This window comes from Physella acuta, unplaced genomic scaffold (genome assembly GCF_028476545.2).
Source record: "Physella acuta isolate Inbredline_101_S28 unplaced genomic scaffold, ASM2847654v3 ptg000105l, whole genome shotgun sequence".
NCBI lineage: Eukaryota > Metazoa > Mollusca > Gastropoda > Physidae > Physella > Physella acuta.
Window position 1 is genome coordinate 1,392,891 of NW_026731625.1, and position 19,330 is coordinate 1,412,220.

The following is a 19,330-nucleotide window of genomic DNA, read 5'->3' on the forward strand; positions in this document are numbered from 1 at the left end:
ACAGTGACTATATATATTACTTAAAGCTGTAATAAAAAATTATCATTTAGTGTTAAAAAAGATAAGGTACCAGCAAAGAAAGAAAGCTAGTTTTGAATCTAGAAAAAAACATGCAAAAATCAACCTCAATTGCCAGCATCATTCATATCATATATATAAAAAGTTAAAATTAAAAGCAGTAGTTTGCGATTATTCTATTTATTTAAAGAAATAGAAATTCCATGAAGTATAGCTTCACAAAAAAACTGATTTTGATATATAACAGTAAACGTTTTGGTAGTAGTGATGAATTGCAAGTCAAGTTTTAAAACAACCCCTAAGAATATAAAACAGACTTAACAGTTGTAAGTCTATGGGGTGAGTTAGTGATGACATGTCTAGTGATCAGCATGCAAGGGAGATGATTTTTTAAGCAGGTTCAAGGGTTATGCTGCCAGAGATGGAGAGTATATTTTTGTTGAGAGCTTATCAGGCACATAGGTGGTGGTATTTTGTGATTGTGCTACACAAATACATGAGCTTTAGTATTTGACATGCATGATGGGAAATGAAAGAAATATTGGTTTACACAACAATTTAACATATTTTTAGTTATTGCATTCATCAATATCAAGAAAGTTAATTTTAGGCAAAATAGTAATAATACAGAGTATAAATTTTCTTTAAAATGACACCAAAATGAAGGTAAAGAATAGCATCACAGAGAGAAAAATGAACCAGCACCTCGGTGATCTAGCAGTTGGCTGTACCAGAGCACAATATAAATATAGAAATTAATGTCACATGGGAAATAAGGGACATTTTAGGGACATACAATCTGCATAGAGATATTTAGTTAAAAACAAATCAATAGAATAATAAAAATCTAATTCAAGAACATAGGATGCTATGTTTTGTAAAATAAAATAACAAATCTAAGTTACATTGTTTTCTACAAACGAAATGTTTAGAATGCTTTTGCAAGAGTGAACACAAGTTTGACAGGAGTTTTCTTACATGAATGGGGTGAATACAATTAGAGGTCTTACAAAGGCAAGACCATGTAACATGGGAATGTGAAAGCAATGACAGTCTAATACTTGAGATTTGTTATGCTTGTGAATTAATTCTATTTAGAAGACAATAACACAACATAGCAAATAATCCAAATCAATTTCCTGGAGACTAAATGAAGACAGCAATATTTAGCTTAGGGGACATCCAGTTATGACGTGCACACGTATTGAATTTTATAAGGGAAATAAGTGGATGGGAAGGGGGGGGGGGTTAAAAAAATTTAAAAATTGTGGATGTCATAAATGGATGACCCCTTAGTGATGATCTCATCCCCATGACCTTGATGCAGAAACTTCTTATAAACATAGTTCACCTCAGTGCACTCAAGAAAATCAATGGTTCATAACTTTTTTGTATGCATACCCCCAGGGATATGTAGAGGTATACAATTCAAACAATGGTAAAATTTAAAAAAAAACTGCTCCACCAGTACAAATTTGAAAGAAAATACAAGTGGGAAAAAATGAGTGTCACCTAATTCAAGGAACTGCCTTGGATACTCTAGCTGATCAACTTTGGAATGTTTACTTATGAATACTTTTTCATAAACACATAGCTAAATTACATTAAGATTACTTTCCACAAATGTAATTAAATTAGTTTTTTTATGGACTCACTGGTAAGGTGTGAAAATATGGTCAAGGGGTATGCAAAAAAAAGTTTGGGAACCATTGATTCCATTGCACTGATTTTACATTTTTGACTGAAAAACCTCAAGAAAAATATCACATAAACAGTCATTAACATTGGAATAAAAGTGTAATAAATATTTAGCAGGCACATCAAAGTTTGAAAAGTATTGTTCAGTGTAAAAAAAAACCCACAAAAGAAAAAATAAACTAGTTAGAGTACATAAAAATATGTTTCAATACATTTCAATAAGCTGATATTTAAAATAGTGAGAAGGTTTAAAAAAAATGTAATCAGCTCTTTAAGGCAAAGTTTGTAATAAGTTATAGTGTAATTAATCAATTAAAAAAAACTAAAACTTGAGTTCTAAATGATAAAAAATGTTTTTGTTATTTGTCCAGTTTGACTCTGATAAAATCTGAATCAGCAGCTGATTCAAGTAGCATTTCATAACCAAACCGGTGAACTCAGTCAATAAGCTGATTGGGTATCTATATCACTCAAGGCTTCTATTTTGATTTTCAAGTCAAATTTGAATATCTTCCATTTTTAAATCCCTGGATAGTGGTGTAGAAAGTTGATGGCCCAGTAAAACAATAAATAAATCTTAGCCAAAAAAACAACAGCATGTCTGTATAAACATGGGACAGCATACAGGATCAAGGCCATTAATAAACATGCTGAAACACAGGTTAACACATTCTGTAAACACAGGTTAACACATGATGTAAACAAACACAGGTAAACACATTCTGTAAACAAAACACAGATAAACACATTCTGTAAACACAGGTTAACACATGATGTAAACAAAACACAGGTTAACACATGATGTAAACACATGATGTAAATAAAACACAGGTAAACACATTCTGTAAACAAACAGGTTAACACATGCAGTAAACGAACACAGGTAAGCACATTATGTAAACAAACACAGGTAAACACATTATGTAAACAAACACAGGTAAACACATTATGTAAACAAACAGGTAAACACATGCAGTAAACAAACTCAGGTAAACACATTATGTAAACAAACACAGGTAAACACATTATGTAAACAAACATAGGTAAACACATTATGTAAACAAACACAGGTAAACACATTATGTAAACAAACAGGTAAACACATGCAGTAAACAAACACAGGTAAACACATGCAGTAAACAAACACAGGTAAACACATGCAGTAAACAAACTCAGGTAAACACATTATGTAAACAAACACAGGTAAACACATTATGTAAACAAACACAGGTAAACACATGCAGTAAACAAACACAGGTAAACACATTATGTAAACAAACACAGGTAAACACATTATGTAAACAAACACAGGTAAACACATTATGTAAACAAACAGGTAAACACATGCAGTAAACAAACTCAGGTAAACACATTATGTAAACAAACACAGGTAAACACATTATGTAAACAAACACAGGTAAACACATTATGTAAACAAACACAGGTAAACACATGCAGTAAACAAACACAGGTAAACACATGCAGTAAACAAACTCAGGTAAACACATGCAGTAAACAAACACATGCAGTAAACAAAACACAGGTAAACACATGCAGTAAACAAACACAGGTAAACACATGCAGTAAACAAACACAGGTAAACACATGCAGTAAACAAACACAGGTAAACACATGATGTAAACAAACACAGGTAAACACATGCAGTAAACAAACACAGGTAAACACATGATGTAAACAAACACAGGTAAACACATACAGTAAGCAGGCACACATGTTTTATCACAAAGTCCAGGCTGTTTGAGCGTATCACAGTTAGTCAGCAGTTATTGATAAAGCCTTGAGGTCAGCAAGTGCTCGGTGAATCTGTGAAACATAATCATGCTTGGACTGCTCGTTATGGCCGTTCATTAAGTAAGACAGCTCTCCATACACTTTTACTGCCTCTGTGGTGTACTGGACCTACAAGAAACCAGAAAAACAAACAAACCTGTTCAATCAAAACAAACAAACCTGGTTCAATTCAAGAACTTTTTTCACAAAGAAAAGGTAAGTCAGCTGGTAATTACCTGCGCTTTGATATCAGCTTCCAGTGAAGGCTGGAAGTAATCAGTTCTGTTTTCAATCATCTTAGGAATGTCTTGCATTAAAGCCGTGTTTTGACTGCTGAAGTCTGCTTGTGCTGCTGCTAAGGCTTTTTTACTCTAGGAAATAGAAAATCAGTTTTGTCAAAAAACTATACAACAGGTCAGTCACATATATCTGATGTTGTGTGGTCAGTCACACATATCTGATGTTGTGTGGTCAGTCACATATATCTGATGTTGTGTGGTCAGTCACACATATCTGATGTTGTGTGGTCAGTCACACATATCTGTTGTGTGGACAGTCACACATATCTGATGTTGTGTGGTCAGTCACACATATATGTTGTGTGGTCAGTCACACATATCTGATGTTGTTTGGTCAGTCACACATATCTGATGTTGTGTGGTCAGTCACACATATCTGATGTTGTGTGGTCAGTCACACATATCTGATGTTGTGTGGTCAGTCACACATATCTGATGTTGTGTGGTCAGTCACACATATATGTTGTGTGGTCAGTCACACATATCTGATGTTGTTTGGTCAGTCACACATATCTGATGTTGTGTGGTCAGTCACACATATCTGATGTTGTGTGGTCAGTCACACATATCTGATGTGTGGTCAGTCACACATATCTGATGTTGTGTGGTCAGTCACACATATCTGATGTGTTGTCAGTCACACATATCTGATGTTGTGAGGTCAGTCACACATATCTGTTGTCGTGTGGTTATAGACAATACAATTGAAATGTGCAGATATTTTTTATTGCAAGCCAAGATTCAAATTATTTGCTAAGAAAAAAGTGTGAAAAAATAAGTTAATTCAAAGGCTGAAGCAAAAATGTGATTTTAAGGCTTCAAGCACTGTCCACAGTACATATTGATCTGTGAAAGAAATGGTGCCTTGTTTATACCAGTGCCTCATGCTAGAGAGATTGACCAGACAAAACAAGACATAATCTTATCATTGTCGACATGCCAGTGGTGCTACTTCAGCAGTTCTACGAAGGTCAAGGCTAACAGCATGCTGGGATTACCTGCTCTATGCTGCAGGGTTGGCTGAAAAATTTTTTGCTTATGGATCCTTGATTTGGTTTTGTTCCTTGCTTGAAAGTTTTAAAATCCAAAGGTTTAGAATAAAAATATTGTACATGATAACGTTACCTAAGATTGAACATAATATTTAAAGACAATCATGTGAGAGCTGGAAAAAAATAAATACCAAAGAAGACTAGTAAAAATATTATTTAAATTAACAGAACAAAGGGGTATAAAAATGTGTCTGTAATATCAAGCTTGACCACAGAAAAAGTTGCCTACCATATCAAGCTTGACCACAGAAAAAGTTGCCTACCATATCAAGCTTGACCACAGAAAATGTTGCCTACCATATCAAGCTTGACCACAGAAAAAGTTGCCTACCATATCAAGCTTGACCACATTCTGCCCAGTCCGTGTTGTTTCTTGTTGCTTAACAAACTTGTCTTGACATTTTTGGAATTCCTAGGCAATAGACAGGAGTATTTAATTCAGACAGGAGTATTTAATTCAGACAGGAGTATTTAATTCAGACAGGAGAATTTAATTCAGACAGGAGAATTTAATTCAGACAGGAGTATTTAATTCAGACAGGAGAATTTAATTCAGACAGGAGTATTTAATTCAGACAGGAGTATTTAATTCAGACAGGAGAATTTAATTCAGACAGGAGAATTTAATTCAGACAGGAGAATTTAATTCAGACAGGAGTATTTAATTCAGACAGGAGAATTTAATTCAGACAGGAGTATTTAATTCAGACAGGAGAATTTAATTCAGACAGGAGAATTTAATTCAGACAGGAGAATTTAATTCAGACAGGAGTATTTAATTCAGACAGGAGAATTTAATTCAGACAGGAGAATTTAATTCAGACAGGAGTATTTAATTCAGACAGGAGTATTTAATTCAGACAGGAGAATTTAATTCAGACAGGAGTATTTAATTCAGACAGGAGAATTTAATTCAGACAGGAGTATTTAATTCAGACAGGAGTATTAAATTCAGACAGGAGTATTTAATTCAGACAGGAGAATTTAATTCAGACAGGAGAATTTAATTCAGACAGGAGAATTTAATTCAGACAGGAGTATTTAATTCAGACAGGAGAATTTAATTCAGACAGGAGTATTTAATTCAGACAGGAGTATTTAATTCAGACAGGAGAATTTAATTCAGACAGGAGAATTTAATTCAGACAGGAGTATTTAATTCAGACAGGAGTATTTAATTCAGACAGGAGTATTTAATTCAGACAGGAGAATTTAATTCAGACAGGAGTATTTAATTCAGACAGGAGAATTTAATTCAGACAGGAGTATTTAATTCAGACAGGAGAATTTAATTCAGACAGGAGTATTTAATTCAGACAGGAGAATTTAATTCAGACAGGAGAATTTAATTCAGACAGGAGTATTTAATTCAGACAGGAGTATTTAATTCAGACAGGAGAATTTAATTCAGACAGGAGTATTTAATTCAGACAGGAGAATTTAATTCAGTTAAACGAACTATTACATCTTTACAATCAAAATTAAATAAATTATTTCAACCATAAGACATTATTTTTTTCTAGTTTAGAATATGCAAAATTAAAGTAAAATATACTGGCTAAAGATACATCAAAAAAAATTTTAAAACACTAGAGTAAAAAGATACCTGTAAACTTTGTTCACGCTTTTTAATTGCAACTTGAGCATAAGGGAATATACTAACATACCTGTAACAAAGGGAATATACTAAAATACCTGTAACAAAGGGAATATACTAACATACCTGTATCAAAGGGAATATACTAATATACCTGTAACAAAGGGAATACAATCAGCTACACTATACTTGGGATATTTGAATGAAATACAATCATCCCAAGACAATTTTAATTGAAGCAGCTAAACCATCACTGTACAGTGGGTCACAACTTGGTCACTGATCTAATTATATCAAAGTCTCCCCAGAACTTTATAAGGAAACTGAATCGATGGTTATTACTTCAAACATTTTTGTTACTATTACTGAATTATAATCTAACTTATTAATGCACAGTTAAGTATAACATTTCAAATGGATAATATAGACGCAAGCATTATCCTAAAGATGTAAGCATTAACCTAATTGATCGTAGTCAGGTGTCTGTTATTTATTTAACAATTCTAAAACCAGTTTATTATATGAATGAAATTCAAAAACCCATTTTGTTATATGAATGAAATTCAAAAACCCATTTTGTTATATGAATAAAATTCAAAAACCCATTTTGTTATATGAATAAAATTCAAAAACCCATTTTGTTATATGAATGAAATTCAAAAACCCATTTTGTTATATGAATGAAATTCAAAAACCCATTTTGTTTTATGAATGAAATTCAAAAACCTTACTTTTTTAGTGGTTCCAACACAGTTCTTTGCAACAATACATTCTGCAAAATTCAAACATAATTTGTTGTCTTTTAAAATTTTATCTTTGGTAGTCTTGAGTCAAATAATTTTTGGCAGTCTTTAGCTAAATGGTCTTTGGTAGTCTTTAGCCAAATGATCTTTGGTTGTCTTTAGCTAAATGATCTTTGGTAGTCTTTGGCCAAATGATCTTTGGTTGTCTTTAGCTAAATGATCTTTGGCAGTCTTGAGCTAAATGATCTGTGGTAGTCTTTAGCTAAATGATCTTTGGTAGTCTTTAGCTAAATGATCTTTGGTAGTCTTTAGCTAAATGATCTTTGGCAGTCTTTGGTTGTCTTTTGCCACCTGGACTTTGCAGCCTTTGGATCACAGGACACCTAACCTTAGTGTCAGCTATAAAAACAAGACTGACCTTCTCTGTCATGTGCATGTCCATCCTAAGTAGCGCAATCACAGGACACCTAACCTTAGTGTCAGCTATGAAAACAAGACTGACCTTCTCTGTCATGTGCATGTCCATCCTAAGTAGCGCCGAGTCCCACTCATCTATCAGCCTCTTAAAGTGCTCGTCTGACTGGCACAGCTGAGTGCTCATCAAGTCTTGCGACAGTTTGCGCTCAACTTTTGACAGAGCTTTGAAAAATTTAAAATGTATTTTTATAGAGATTTTTTTTAAAATTCAAAAATCTACATTTTTTTCAAGAACTTTCAATAAAAATTAGAAATATATTTCAGACAAAGCTTCAAAATAATAATTTTTTTTAGACAGAGCTTTCAAAAAAAAATATTTTGTTTTATTTGGTTGTTTTAAAAAAAATATTCTAGAACAATTAGACAAAGCAAAATTCTATAGGTTTGATATGTCTGCCTAGTGATCTAAAGCACAGGTTCCCAAACTTTTTCAGGTGGCTACCACTTTTTATGTTACCCGCTAACCCCCTCCAAAAAGCAGATTTTATTGTAGTTTCAGTTCAAGTTGGGACCCAGAAAAAACCCTCGTGACCCACTGTTTGGGAACCTGTGATCTAATGAAAGAATGTACTACCATTATTTGATTCCTTCAAGCGTTTCATGTCTTTGTACAGGCGTCTTGTCAGTTCTTCCAATCTGAAATGTTAGTTTAAATAATTTTCTCAGAAATGTAACATATCCTGTTGTTAAGTGTGGAACCATTTCATTTTGCCTTGTGATGGAACCATTTTGTTTTGTAAGTTTAAAAAAGGGAAAAAAATACAACTGTATCTTCTAGGCCTCAGCAGAGATAAGATACAAGTGAGGTAGAAGATACAGGTCAGGTAGAGATAAGATAAAAGTCAGGTAGAGATAAATGATCTGTGTTGTCAATGGTTAATGATCTGGTTAAGATGTTGCTACCAACCAAGGTTTGATAAGATCATCTTAGTGTTGCTACCAACCATAAGATCATCTTAGTGTTGCTACCAACCATAAGATCATCTTAGTGTTGCTACCAACCATAAGATCATCTTAGTGTTGCTACCAACCATAAGATCATCTTAGTGTTGCTACCAACCATAAGATCATCTTAGTGTTGCTAACAACCAAAGTTTGGTAAGATCATCTTAGTGTTGCCAGTAAAGGCCACAAAAAAATAGAATTAGGTATAACAAAAGTTTTAAACATCAAATTCTTGTATGTCAGAACTAGAAAAGATGAAATAAACAACTTACTCATCCAACTTTTTGACCACGTTGTCAAATTCTTTCTGTTCCTGGAATAAAAGAAAGGTACAAGTGAAACAGATACAGGATACAATTGTAAACCTTCAATCCTCAACACAATGTTGTAGGATACAATTATAAGCATTCAATCCTGAACTAAATGCAGGTTGTAAAATACAAATATCAACCTACAATCCTGAACACAAGTTAGGTGTTCAATTCAGGCTGCCATATTCAATTAAAATTGATGATCACCACTAACCAATCAGAATTTGATTTCTTTAGACATGTAATTTCAACAGTTGTCCGTCCCCCCCCAATCCACCCCTCCTCTACTTTAAACTGTGAGCTGAGAATGAAATGCCAGTGTATAGTTACATTATCTAACAGTGGAGTCATATAGTTACCTAACAGTGGAGTCATATAGTTACATTACCTAAGTGGAGTCATATAGTTACATTATCTAAGTGGAGTCATATAGTTATGTTATCTAACTGTGGAGTCATATAGTTACCTAACAGTGGAGTCATATAGTTACATTACCTAAGTGGAGTCATATAGTTACATTATCTAAGTGGAGTCATATAGTTATGTTATCTAACTGTGGAGTCATATAGTTACCTAACAGTGGAGTCATATAGTTACATTATCTAGGTGGAGTCATATAGTTACCTAACTGTGGAGTCATATAGTTACATTATCTAGGTGGAGTCATATAGTTACCTAACAGTGGAGTCATATAGTTACCTAACAGTGGAGTCATATAGTTACATTATCTAACTGTGGCGTCATATAGTTACATTATCTAACTATGGAGTCATATAGTTATGTTACCTAGCAGTGGAGTCATATAGTTACATTATCTAACTGTGGAGTCATATAGTTACATTATCTAACTGTGGCGTCATATAGTTATGTTATCTAGGTGGAGTCATATAGTTACATTATCTAACTGTGGCGTCATATAGTTATGTTATCTAGGTGGAGTCATATAGTTACATTATCTAACTGTGGCGTCATATAGTTACATTATCTAGGTGGAGTCATATAGTTACATTACCTAAATGTGGCGTCATATAGTTACATTATCTAACAGTGGAGTCATATAGTTACATTATCTAACTGTGGCGTCATATAGTTACATTATCTAACAGTGGAGTCATATAGTTACGTTACCTAACTGTGGAGTCATATAGTTACCTAACTGTGGAGTCATATAGTTACCTAACTGTGGAGTCATATAGTTATGTTATCTAACTGTGGAGTCATATAGTTACATTACCTAAATGTGGCGTCATATAGTTACATTATCTAGGTGGAGTCATATAGTTACATTACCTAAATGTGGCGTCATATAGTTACATTATCTAACAGTGGAGTCATATAGTTACATTATCTAACTGTGGCGTCATATAGTTACATTATCTAACAGTGGAGTCATATAGTTACGTTACCTAACTGTGGAGTCATATAGTTACCTAACTGTGGAGTCATATAGTTACCTAACTGTGGAGTCATATAGTTATGTTATCTAACTGTGGAGTCATATAGTTATGTTTTCTAACTGTGGAGTCATATAGTTATGTTACCTAACTGTGGAGTCATATAGTTACATTATCTAACTGTGGCGTCATATAGTTACATTATCTAACAGTGGAGTCATATAGTTACATTATCTAACAGTGGAGTCATATAGTTATGTTACCTAACTGTGGAGTCATATAGTTACATTATCTAACAGTGGAGTCATATAGTTATGTTACCTAACTGTGGCGTCATATAGTTACATTATCTAACAGTGGAGTCATATAGTTACATTATCTAACAGTGGAGTCATATAGTTATGTTACCTAACTGTGGAGTCATATAGTTACATTATCTAACTGTTGAGTCATATAGTTACATTATCTAACAGTGGAGTCATATAGTTATGTTACCTAACTGTTGAGTCATATAGTTATGTTACCTAACTGTGGCGTCATATAGTTACCTAACTGTGGAGTCATATAGTTATGTTACCTAACTGTGGAGTCATATAGTTATGTTACCTAACTGTGGAATCATATAGTTACATTACCTAAATGTGGAGTCATATAGTTACATTATCTAACTGTGGAGTCATATAGTTACATTATCTAACTGTGGCGTCATATAGTTACCTAACTGTGGAGTCATATAGTTACATTACATAACTGTGGAGTCATATAGTTACATTATCTAACTGTGGCGTCATATAGTTACATTATCTAACTGTGGCGTCATATAGTTACATTATCTAACTGTGGCGTCATATAGTTACATTATCTAACTGTGGCGTCATATAGTTACATTATCTAACTGTGGCGTCATATAGTTACATTATCTAACTATGGAGTCATATAGTTATGTTACCTAACTGTGGAGACATATAGTTACATTATCTAACAGTGGAGTCATATAGTTATGTTTTCTAACTGTGTAGTCATATAGTTATGTTACCTAACTGTGGAGTCATATAGTTATGTTACCTAACTGTGGAGTCATATAGTTACATTACATAACTGTGGAGTCATATAGTTATGTTATCTAACTGTGGAGTCATATAGTTATGTTTTCTAACTGTGTAGTCATATAGTTATGTTACCTAACTGTGGAGTCATATAGTTATGTTACCTAACTGTGGAGTCATATAGTTACATTACATAACTGTGGAGTCATATAGTTATGTTATCTAACTGTGGAGTCATATAGTTATGTTTTCTAACTGTGGAGTCATATAGTTATGTTACCTAACTGTGGAGTCATATAGTTATGTTATCTAACTGTGGAGTCATATAGTTACCTAACCGTTGAGTCATATAGTTATGTTTTCTAACTGTGGAGTCATATATTTACCTAACTGTGGAGTCATATAGTTACATTACCTAACTGTGGAGTCATATAGTTAAGTTACCTAACTGTGGAGTCATATAGTTATGTTACCTAGCAGTGGAGTCATATAGTTATGTTATCTAACTGTGGAGTCATATAGTTATGTTACCTAACTGTGGAGTCATATAGTTAAGTTACCTAACTGTGGAGTCATATAGTTATGTTACCTAGCAGTGGAGTCATATAGTTATGTTATCTAACTGTGGAGTCATATAGTTACATTAACTGTGGAGTCATATAGTTATGTTACCTAACTGTGGAGTCATATAGTTATGTTACCTAACTGTGGAGTCATATAGTTATGTTACCTAACTGTGGAGTCATATAGTTACATTAACTGTGGAGTCATATAGTTATGTTTTCTAACTGTGGAGTTGATAATTACAAAAAACAATAGAGAAACAATCATCTAATTAAAGAAATGAGTAAACAAAAGACAACAGAGAAACAATCCTCTTGCTAGTCTTGTACTCACATTTCTAGAGATGACAGGTTTCTTCTGGGCAGATGATGATCTACTGAATGGGTTCCTGAAAGATATTTAATGACACAAAACTTGAGATCTTCTGGATTATCTACAATATCACACAGATATTCTGGATTATCTACCATACCACATATATATTCTGGATTATCTACCATATCACACAGATATTCTGGCTTATCTACAATATCACACAGATATTCTGGATTATCTACAATATCACATAGATATTCTGGATTATCAACCATATCACACAGATATTCTGGATTATCAACCATATCACACAGATATTCTGGATTATCTACAATATCACACAGATATTCTGGATTATCAACCATATCACACAGATATTCTGGATTATCAACCATATCACACAGATATTCTGGATTATCTACAATATCACACAGATATTCTGGATTATCTACAATATCACACAGATATTCTGGATTATCTACAATATCACACAGATATTCTGGATTATCAACCATATCACACAGATATTCTGGATTATCAACCATATCACACAGATATTCTGGATTATCAACCATATCACACAGATATTCTGGATTATCAACCATATCACACAGATATTCTGGATTATCAACCATATCACATAGATCTTCTGGTTTATCAACTTTATCAAATAGATATTCTGGATTATCAACCATATCACACAGATATTCTGGATTATCAACAATAGAACATAGATATTCTGGATGTAGAGTTGAAGACATAAAAGACAATCAGCAACAAAGTTAACAAATCATCTGTAGTTTTTGTAAGGAAGAGATTGTAATTTACATACAAATCAAAATGTCTCACAATGCAATTTACTGGTGTAAAGAAGGAGCTAGATTTCATTCTACTATCCTCCTAATGCACATTTGATATTGAGCTCCCTTCCCCTCACACCCCTCTACATCAAGTATAATAGGTAACAGGTGGTGGTCTAAAAATAGAATCAGATGAACAAGGTACTGGTTCCACTATTTAACATATTTGCTAACAACAAAAATTTGTCAGAAGCTTCAGTTGAACAGATTCCACTACTTAACTTCACATATTTGCTAACAACAAAAATTTGTCAGAAGCTTCAGTTGAATAGATTCCACTACTTAACTTCACAAATTTGCTGACAAAATAAAATGTGAGAAGCATAAACAATTATTTACACAGGACTAACCCAACCTACCTAACTAAAACTAACAAGATTATTAAGCTGGTAGTTAACTAAATACAAATATATGTCTTCGCAAACACTGCGTCTAACCCTTACCCATCAAATCATAGTCCAAACCCTTATTTCTGACCATAATACTAAACCTGATTACACAAAATTTTAACAGCCTTATTGTAGGACATCGGTTATACCTATACTCTGCATATTGGTATGGCCTTATCATGAGCACACTTCTCTCTTTCTGTCCACAACATTTTTTAGGCTATATGATCAGTATGTTCAGCGATATAAGGAGAACTTAAAGATACAGACTTTTGTTGAAAATAATACGTTGGATGTTTTAAGTGTATAAAATAAATTTTATTTAAAGAAAAAATAAAAATAAAGCAATATATATTTGAATGTAGAAACATATTTTTAATTATGTAACCAGAAAAGTGTTTATGGTTGTGACTAGAAAGCAAAAAAACAATGACATCACATGCCACATGTTTAAACTAAAAACAATGATATCACATGCCACATGTTTAAACTACGGAAAGTACACAAAACTAATGGTATCATCTTCTAATTTTAGAATATGAAGAAATAAACTATTTCATTCAAATTTGATTTAGATCTACTTATCAAAACGTACGCTGTAAAATGTATACAATTTTCTCGGCTTAAACTAATACAAATTATTTTGAAAAACAACATAACTATGACTGAACAGCCGGGTTTTTAATGAAATCATCAAAGTCTCTTAATCAGCGTGTGCATTTAATATGGTGTTGTGTAGACTAATAATGTATATAATTTGGGTTTTCTAATAGATATTGATAGCCAATATTATTTTAAACTTTAGGGGAAACCACTCTTGCTCTCAAACAATGCTAGGGGAAACCACTCTTGCTCTCAATCAATGCTGTTTGAAGTTACTTTATGGCCTATATTAATATCAACATATTTAGACATTGCGTTTGGTTTATGATAGAATTATCTATTATATTTTAAAAATATATCACAATATATGAATATACTTGTATTAAAGCTATTTTTAATGAGTCACCTTTCTTTCACAATACTGGCTTTGGCAGATGATTTTTTTGTACCTCTCTCGACAGCTAACTTATACTTTAATTATTTATACTATTAATAATTTAAAATTTTAGTTTGGTTTGGATGTTGGTAAATAGCAATACGAAACAGCAAGGCGGTGAATTGCCAGAAGAAAATGTGAGACCTACCTGCCAAATCACTGGAAATAATGAGACACAATTTACAAGACTTTTTTTTCAAAGCTTTTAGTGGTTTGTATTTTCTACAGATATGCGAGATAAAAAGCAATAAAGATTTATCACATGTGTTGTATTTTATTCTAGTTTTATAATTTTCTTCTTGATCCAGTTTAGATTTTTAAATAATAAAAAAATCTTAATATCTCATGTACTTAGTACTTAGTTTTCTTGTCAGCGGGAGAAAAAATAACGTCTCTGTCAACTGGTCATTTTGATTACTTTAGAATATATTTTTAAAAATCTATCTCTAGATCTATATTTAGAACTTGAAACTATTGTCGCCTGCTCACTATATTTTTGTCTGAGCAAGAAAAATACAGCCGTTTGAGGGGTCACAGACAGTGCATACAAAAACTTTAACATGGGTCTTAGCCTGAACAATAGCAATATGACAGATGTGCTTGGGGTCATTGTGAGTTCATATAATCTTGTCAGCGGGAGAAATATTCAGTCACATTGTTAATATAAGGATAATACATTCTGATCTTTAACACTGTATTGTTGTAATTGTAAAAATTTAAAATGCTGTATTTCAGGTGGTTTTGAACAAGGTTGTATTCTCAGTTGACACAAAAAAAACGTTGATAAATGATTCACTGGTCTAGCAACGAAAAATCGTTAAGTTGTAACAATAAAAACAAAAGTTTTTAAAATCTGCCATATGGATCTAGTTTATTATAAAGTGGATGCAGTATAATTTTTGCAGACACATTTTACCCCCACCCAGAGGCGTAGCAACCCTTCCCGGCGCCCGGGGACAAACTTTTGATTTGCACCCCCCTCAAACTTTCGATTTGCACCCCACCCCTCAAACTTTCAATTTGTAACCCCCTCAAACTTTTGATTTGCAACCCCCCCCCCTCAAACTTTCAAATTGCACCCCCTCAAACTTTCAATTTTCACCCCCCCCCCCCCCCTCAAACTATTTATAATGCAAAAATGACATTTTAATTTGTTTTTAAAACCCATTTTGGCGCTACTGGGGGGGGGGGGGGAACATACGCCCCCGGGCGCCGATCTTAGGGGGCGGCAAAATGTGTCGGAAAAATAAATTGAAAGGTTGAGGGGGGGGGGGGTGTGCAAATCGAAATCTTGAGGGGGGGGGGTGCAAATCGAAAAGTTTGTCCCCGGGCGCCGGGAAGCGTCGCTACCCCTCTGGCGCCCCCTAAGGTCGGCGCCCGGGGACATATGTACCTCCCTGCCCCCCCCCCCCATCGCTAAGCCTCTGCCCCCACCCAGTAGAAATATTGGATATGGATATGATGCGACACAAAAAAAATTATAAAATGTCATGTGACTGGCTGTTTTTGCACCCTTCTTGCAATTTACTGTCTCGCCATTTCGCAATTTACCAGCACCCATATTTACTTAATTTAATTTATAATATAGACCTAGAATATGTTTATTTAGTATTTAGCCCTGCCCTAGGCCAGGCTAGACTAATAATTTTAGCCTATTACTATTTATTATTTATTTAACTGTCTTTTTATACTTTACTTACCAGCTCATTTTTGCTTTGACTTGGCCTTAAAATCCTTTTAGTTTAAATGAAGTCTTCACTAGTTATTAGTAGAGTTTGGTTGTTCATAACATTAATAAAAAATAATATCATAAAATAATTTTAATGTAATGTTTGTATTATTTGTAACCTTTTATTTACTAAAAAGTAGTAAACAGTGATTAGTTGTTATCAAAGTAACAACATTGAAACATTCTAAAAGTTATTTTTCAAAAACATTATTTTTAAAAAGCCTACCAACCAACTAGAGATCTATTCTAGATCTAGAAATCTATACTTATACTTATACTAGGGCAGGGGCCTAATACATTTTAGGTATTTCATTTTTTTAGGCCTCGAGAAAACTAAAAACAGTGATAGATCTATAGACTAGTAGGCCTATAATAAATAAAAATAGATCTAGGCCTAGATCTAGTTTAGTAGTTATGATTAAAGTATTTGCCAGATATAACAATGAGAAAAGAGCCCTATGAGCCCTAACATTAGTGAAAATATGTGTGGAAAAAACTAATTTTAAATACATTAAGAAATAAAGAAACACACAGAGCTAGATCTACTTGATCAACACATTAACCGATTAACAGAGAAATCTTATAAAACATCCTGCTAATTCTATTTCTTGGATTTATAAATTTAATTTCTTGTATAGCCTGATGCAAATGTTATTTCATTTACTAAAATTTACTTCCTTTGAAAGTAGTTTTAAATTATTTACAAATGTTTATAAAGTATAAAGACCGATGGGGTTATTATTTTCACTGCGATATCATAGACCCTATGCTTATTATTATTAATATTGCAATTTTATTTCAACTACCAATTTTGTTTCCAAAAGCCAATATGGTCATCCTGTCTTCTGTGTGTTTCGCAGTTTCGCTTCTAGTCTTTCATACTCTCTAAATATAAACAAACCAACTTTATCAATTTGTAAAATAAATTTTCACTGTCGTCGAAAAATTACCTCAGTATAAATTTGCTTTGTTTTATGCTTAGGTTGTAGGTTTAATACTGCGCGTAGACAATCACAAATACAAATTTTAGTAACAAAAAAGTGATTTTAGTAGGAATTTTGGAGATTATCTAAGACTTCACATCGTAAGCTACCTTCTTTTTGATATGGTTGGGCTAGACCTGCCGTTACTTTTATAAATTAAAATAATGGTGGCACCCATACAAAAACTCGTCCATCTTTCATCCAAGATATTTGGAAGTCTGACACCAGATAAAATCACCAAAGATCACTTGTCACCCTTAATTAGGGCAATTAACGATATTAAAATAGAAGATGTACAGTTTGATCCGAGGGAAGTGGAAGAACAAGATGCCCAATCTAGGTTGTACAACCGCCGGAGGGCTCCAGTAACTTACATGCATTTGTTTCAAGACAAATCATTTTCAATGTCAGTATTCATTGTAAAATCAGGGGGAGTATTACCTCTTCACGACCATCCAAAGATGCATGGTCTTTTAAAAGTTATTTATGGTACATTAAAAATAATATCATACACGGAAGTTAATAAACAAGTTTTTCCTGACGACTTGTTAACTACTCATCATCCCCAAACCAGATCATTCTACAGGAACATAAAAACTGTGCGAAGAAACAATGATCTGATTGTAACTGATGAGGATGGCTGTTGTATATTGACACCAACTGATGGAAACATTCATGAAATACATTCTGAAACTCAAATGGCAGCATTCCTAGACATCTTGGCACCACCCTATGAAAATGATGCTACTTGTCATTATTATCAAGAATTACCTTCCTCTACAAGCACTGACTCAACTAGATGGCTTTTAGAAATTCCCCAACCTAATAGTTATTGGTGTAATACTATAAGCTACAAGGGACCATCATTAGACAATTTAGATGTTTGATCATGGTTGATGCTTCCCATTCTATAAAACAAATATAATTATAAAATATAAGCCTTTATATTATAAATTAATATTATTATTATAAAATATTAATTACCATACAAAAACATGTTTGTAAGCCTGTTTGTAATTTGAAGATGTATTTTTGCCAGTAAGAGTATAGCAATCCTAGGTCTAACCCAAACCCATATTTTGACCCTAACGTCAGTGCAGGCAGTATAAAGCATTAAATCCTAAACAGAATAATGACAAATCTGATTTAATCCTACTTTAAATCAGTTTCACCAAGAGCACTTATACTTTTGCTATAGGCCGTAGACCAGTCATATTTGTACAGTTCCCTTTATATCTTAAGGTTGACAAGGACATACCTAACAGTGGCGTCAGATGTTGTATGACAACCAATGTTACCCCCTTCCCCAATGACAATATTTATGATGTGTTAAAATTTTAGGCACTGCTGTGTCAGTCCATCCCCAGATGGCATCATCCTGTTTTTAATCACATCGATACATTTTTTACTAACTGGAAACTGCAAATATTCCAATTCAATTAGCTATATTCTATTTTGGTGTCACCCCTTAGGATAGTGTCACTTGCCTGGACCTTCCCCCCCCCCCCTCCCCCACTTCCCCCCCCCCTCCCCCACCTTGTGATGCTACTGATATCTAGTATGTCTGTTTGCCCTAATCTTGCCCATCTAAGTGATACTACTTTGTTCATCACTGGCTGTTGATAGCTGCTTATAAATAATTACATGAAAATTGTTCTCTTCTTCTAGAGACAGTGATTTTTTTTTAGCTGCAGCACTGGCTTGTAACTGATAGCACCAAAGTATTTGTCCTGCATCACAGATTGTTGATTGTTTATCTTCAAATGTTACCATGTTATTTTAAGAGCCATTGTTGATGTTGTCATTTGGTTAAACAAGTAAAGATCATCTAAGCATTTGTCTTCAACTAACAGAAACATAGACCTTTTAGAAATGACGTGCACATTTGACATAATAGTGTGTAGGCCTACTTTCCATATTTTGAGTAATATGCATTTGCAACTGTAAGTTGACAAATAGTCATTTTAGAATTTTAATCGACCCATGTAAAAATTTTAAAATATAATAATCAATAAAAAAAAGGAATAAAAACCCAATAATGTTTTAGATGCTCTTGAAATTGACATGAATAACATTTGTA

At 33.4% G+C, this 19,330-nt stretch overlaps 2 protein-coding genes across 5 annotated transcripts; one reads left to right on the plus strand and one right to left on the minus strand.

The window, feature by feature from the left end:
* Positions 1-136: 136 nt before the first annotated feature.
* Positions 137-16,636, minus strand: LOC131932012 (bridging integrator 3). 4 transcript variants are annotated; one of them, XM_059288903.1, is made up of 12 exons: positions 16,498-16,636; positions 16,239-16,296; positions 12,269-12,323; positions 8,893-8,933; positions 8,250-8,311; positions 7,701-7,837; positions 7,187-7,227; positions 6,465-6,525; positions 5,190-5,270; positions 4,805-4,873; positions 3,744-3,878; positions 137-3,636 (listed from the first exon to the last, which is right to left on the minus strand). In XM_059288903.1, the coding sequence occupies exons 2-12, from the start codon at positions 16,244-16,246 to the stop codon at positions 3,490-3,492; spliced, it is 837 nt and encodes a 278-aa protein (XP_059144886.1). In that variant the 5' UTR covers positions 16,247-16,296; positions 16,498-16,636; the 3' UTR covers positions 137-3,489. The 4 variants fall into 4 exon arrangements, with proteins under 4 accessions (XP_059144886.1, XP_059144877.1, XP_059144889.1 ...); XM_059288894.1 differs by having other exon boundaries at positions 16,239-16,636; XM_059288906.1 differs by lacking the exon at positions 4,805-4,873 and having other exon boundaries at positions 16,239-16,634.
* Positions 16,637-17,355: 719 nt separating this feature from the next.
* LOC131932047 (2-aminoethanethiol dioxygenase-like) lies at positions 17,356-18,748 on the plus strand. The gene has a single exon (XM_059288914.1). It carries the CDS (start codon positions 17,415-17,417, stop codon positions 18,135-18,137), a length of 723 nt encoding a protein of 240 aa, XP_059144897.1. The 5' UTR covers positions 17,356-17,414; the 3' UTR covers positions 18,138-18,748.
* The last annotated feature ends 582 nt before the right edge of the window (positions 18,749-19,330 follow it).

Bases quoted from the DNA above. Each gene is read 5' to 3' on its own strand.
- LOC131932012 (XM_059288903.1), bottom strand. The intron at 6,526-7,186 runs GTAAGGTTTTTG...CCTTTGTTACAG, and splicing joins GTGTTGGAACCACTAAAAAA to GTATGTTAGTATATTCCCTT. The intron at 5,271-6,464 runs GTATCTTTTTAC...TCTATTGCCTAG, and splicing joins AGCGTGAACAAAGTTTACAG to GAATTCCAAAAATGTCAAGA.
- LOC131932047 (XM_059288914.1), top strand. From the start codon at position 17,415: ATGGTGGCACCCATACAAAAACTCGTCCATCTTTCATCCAAGATATTT.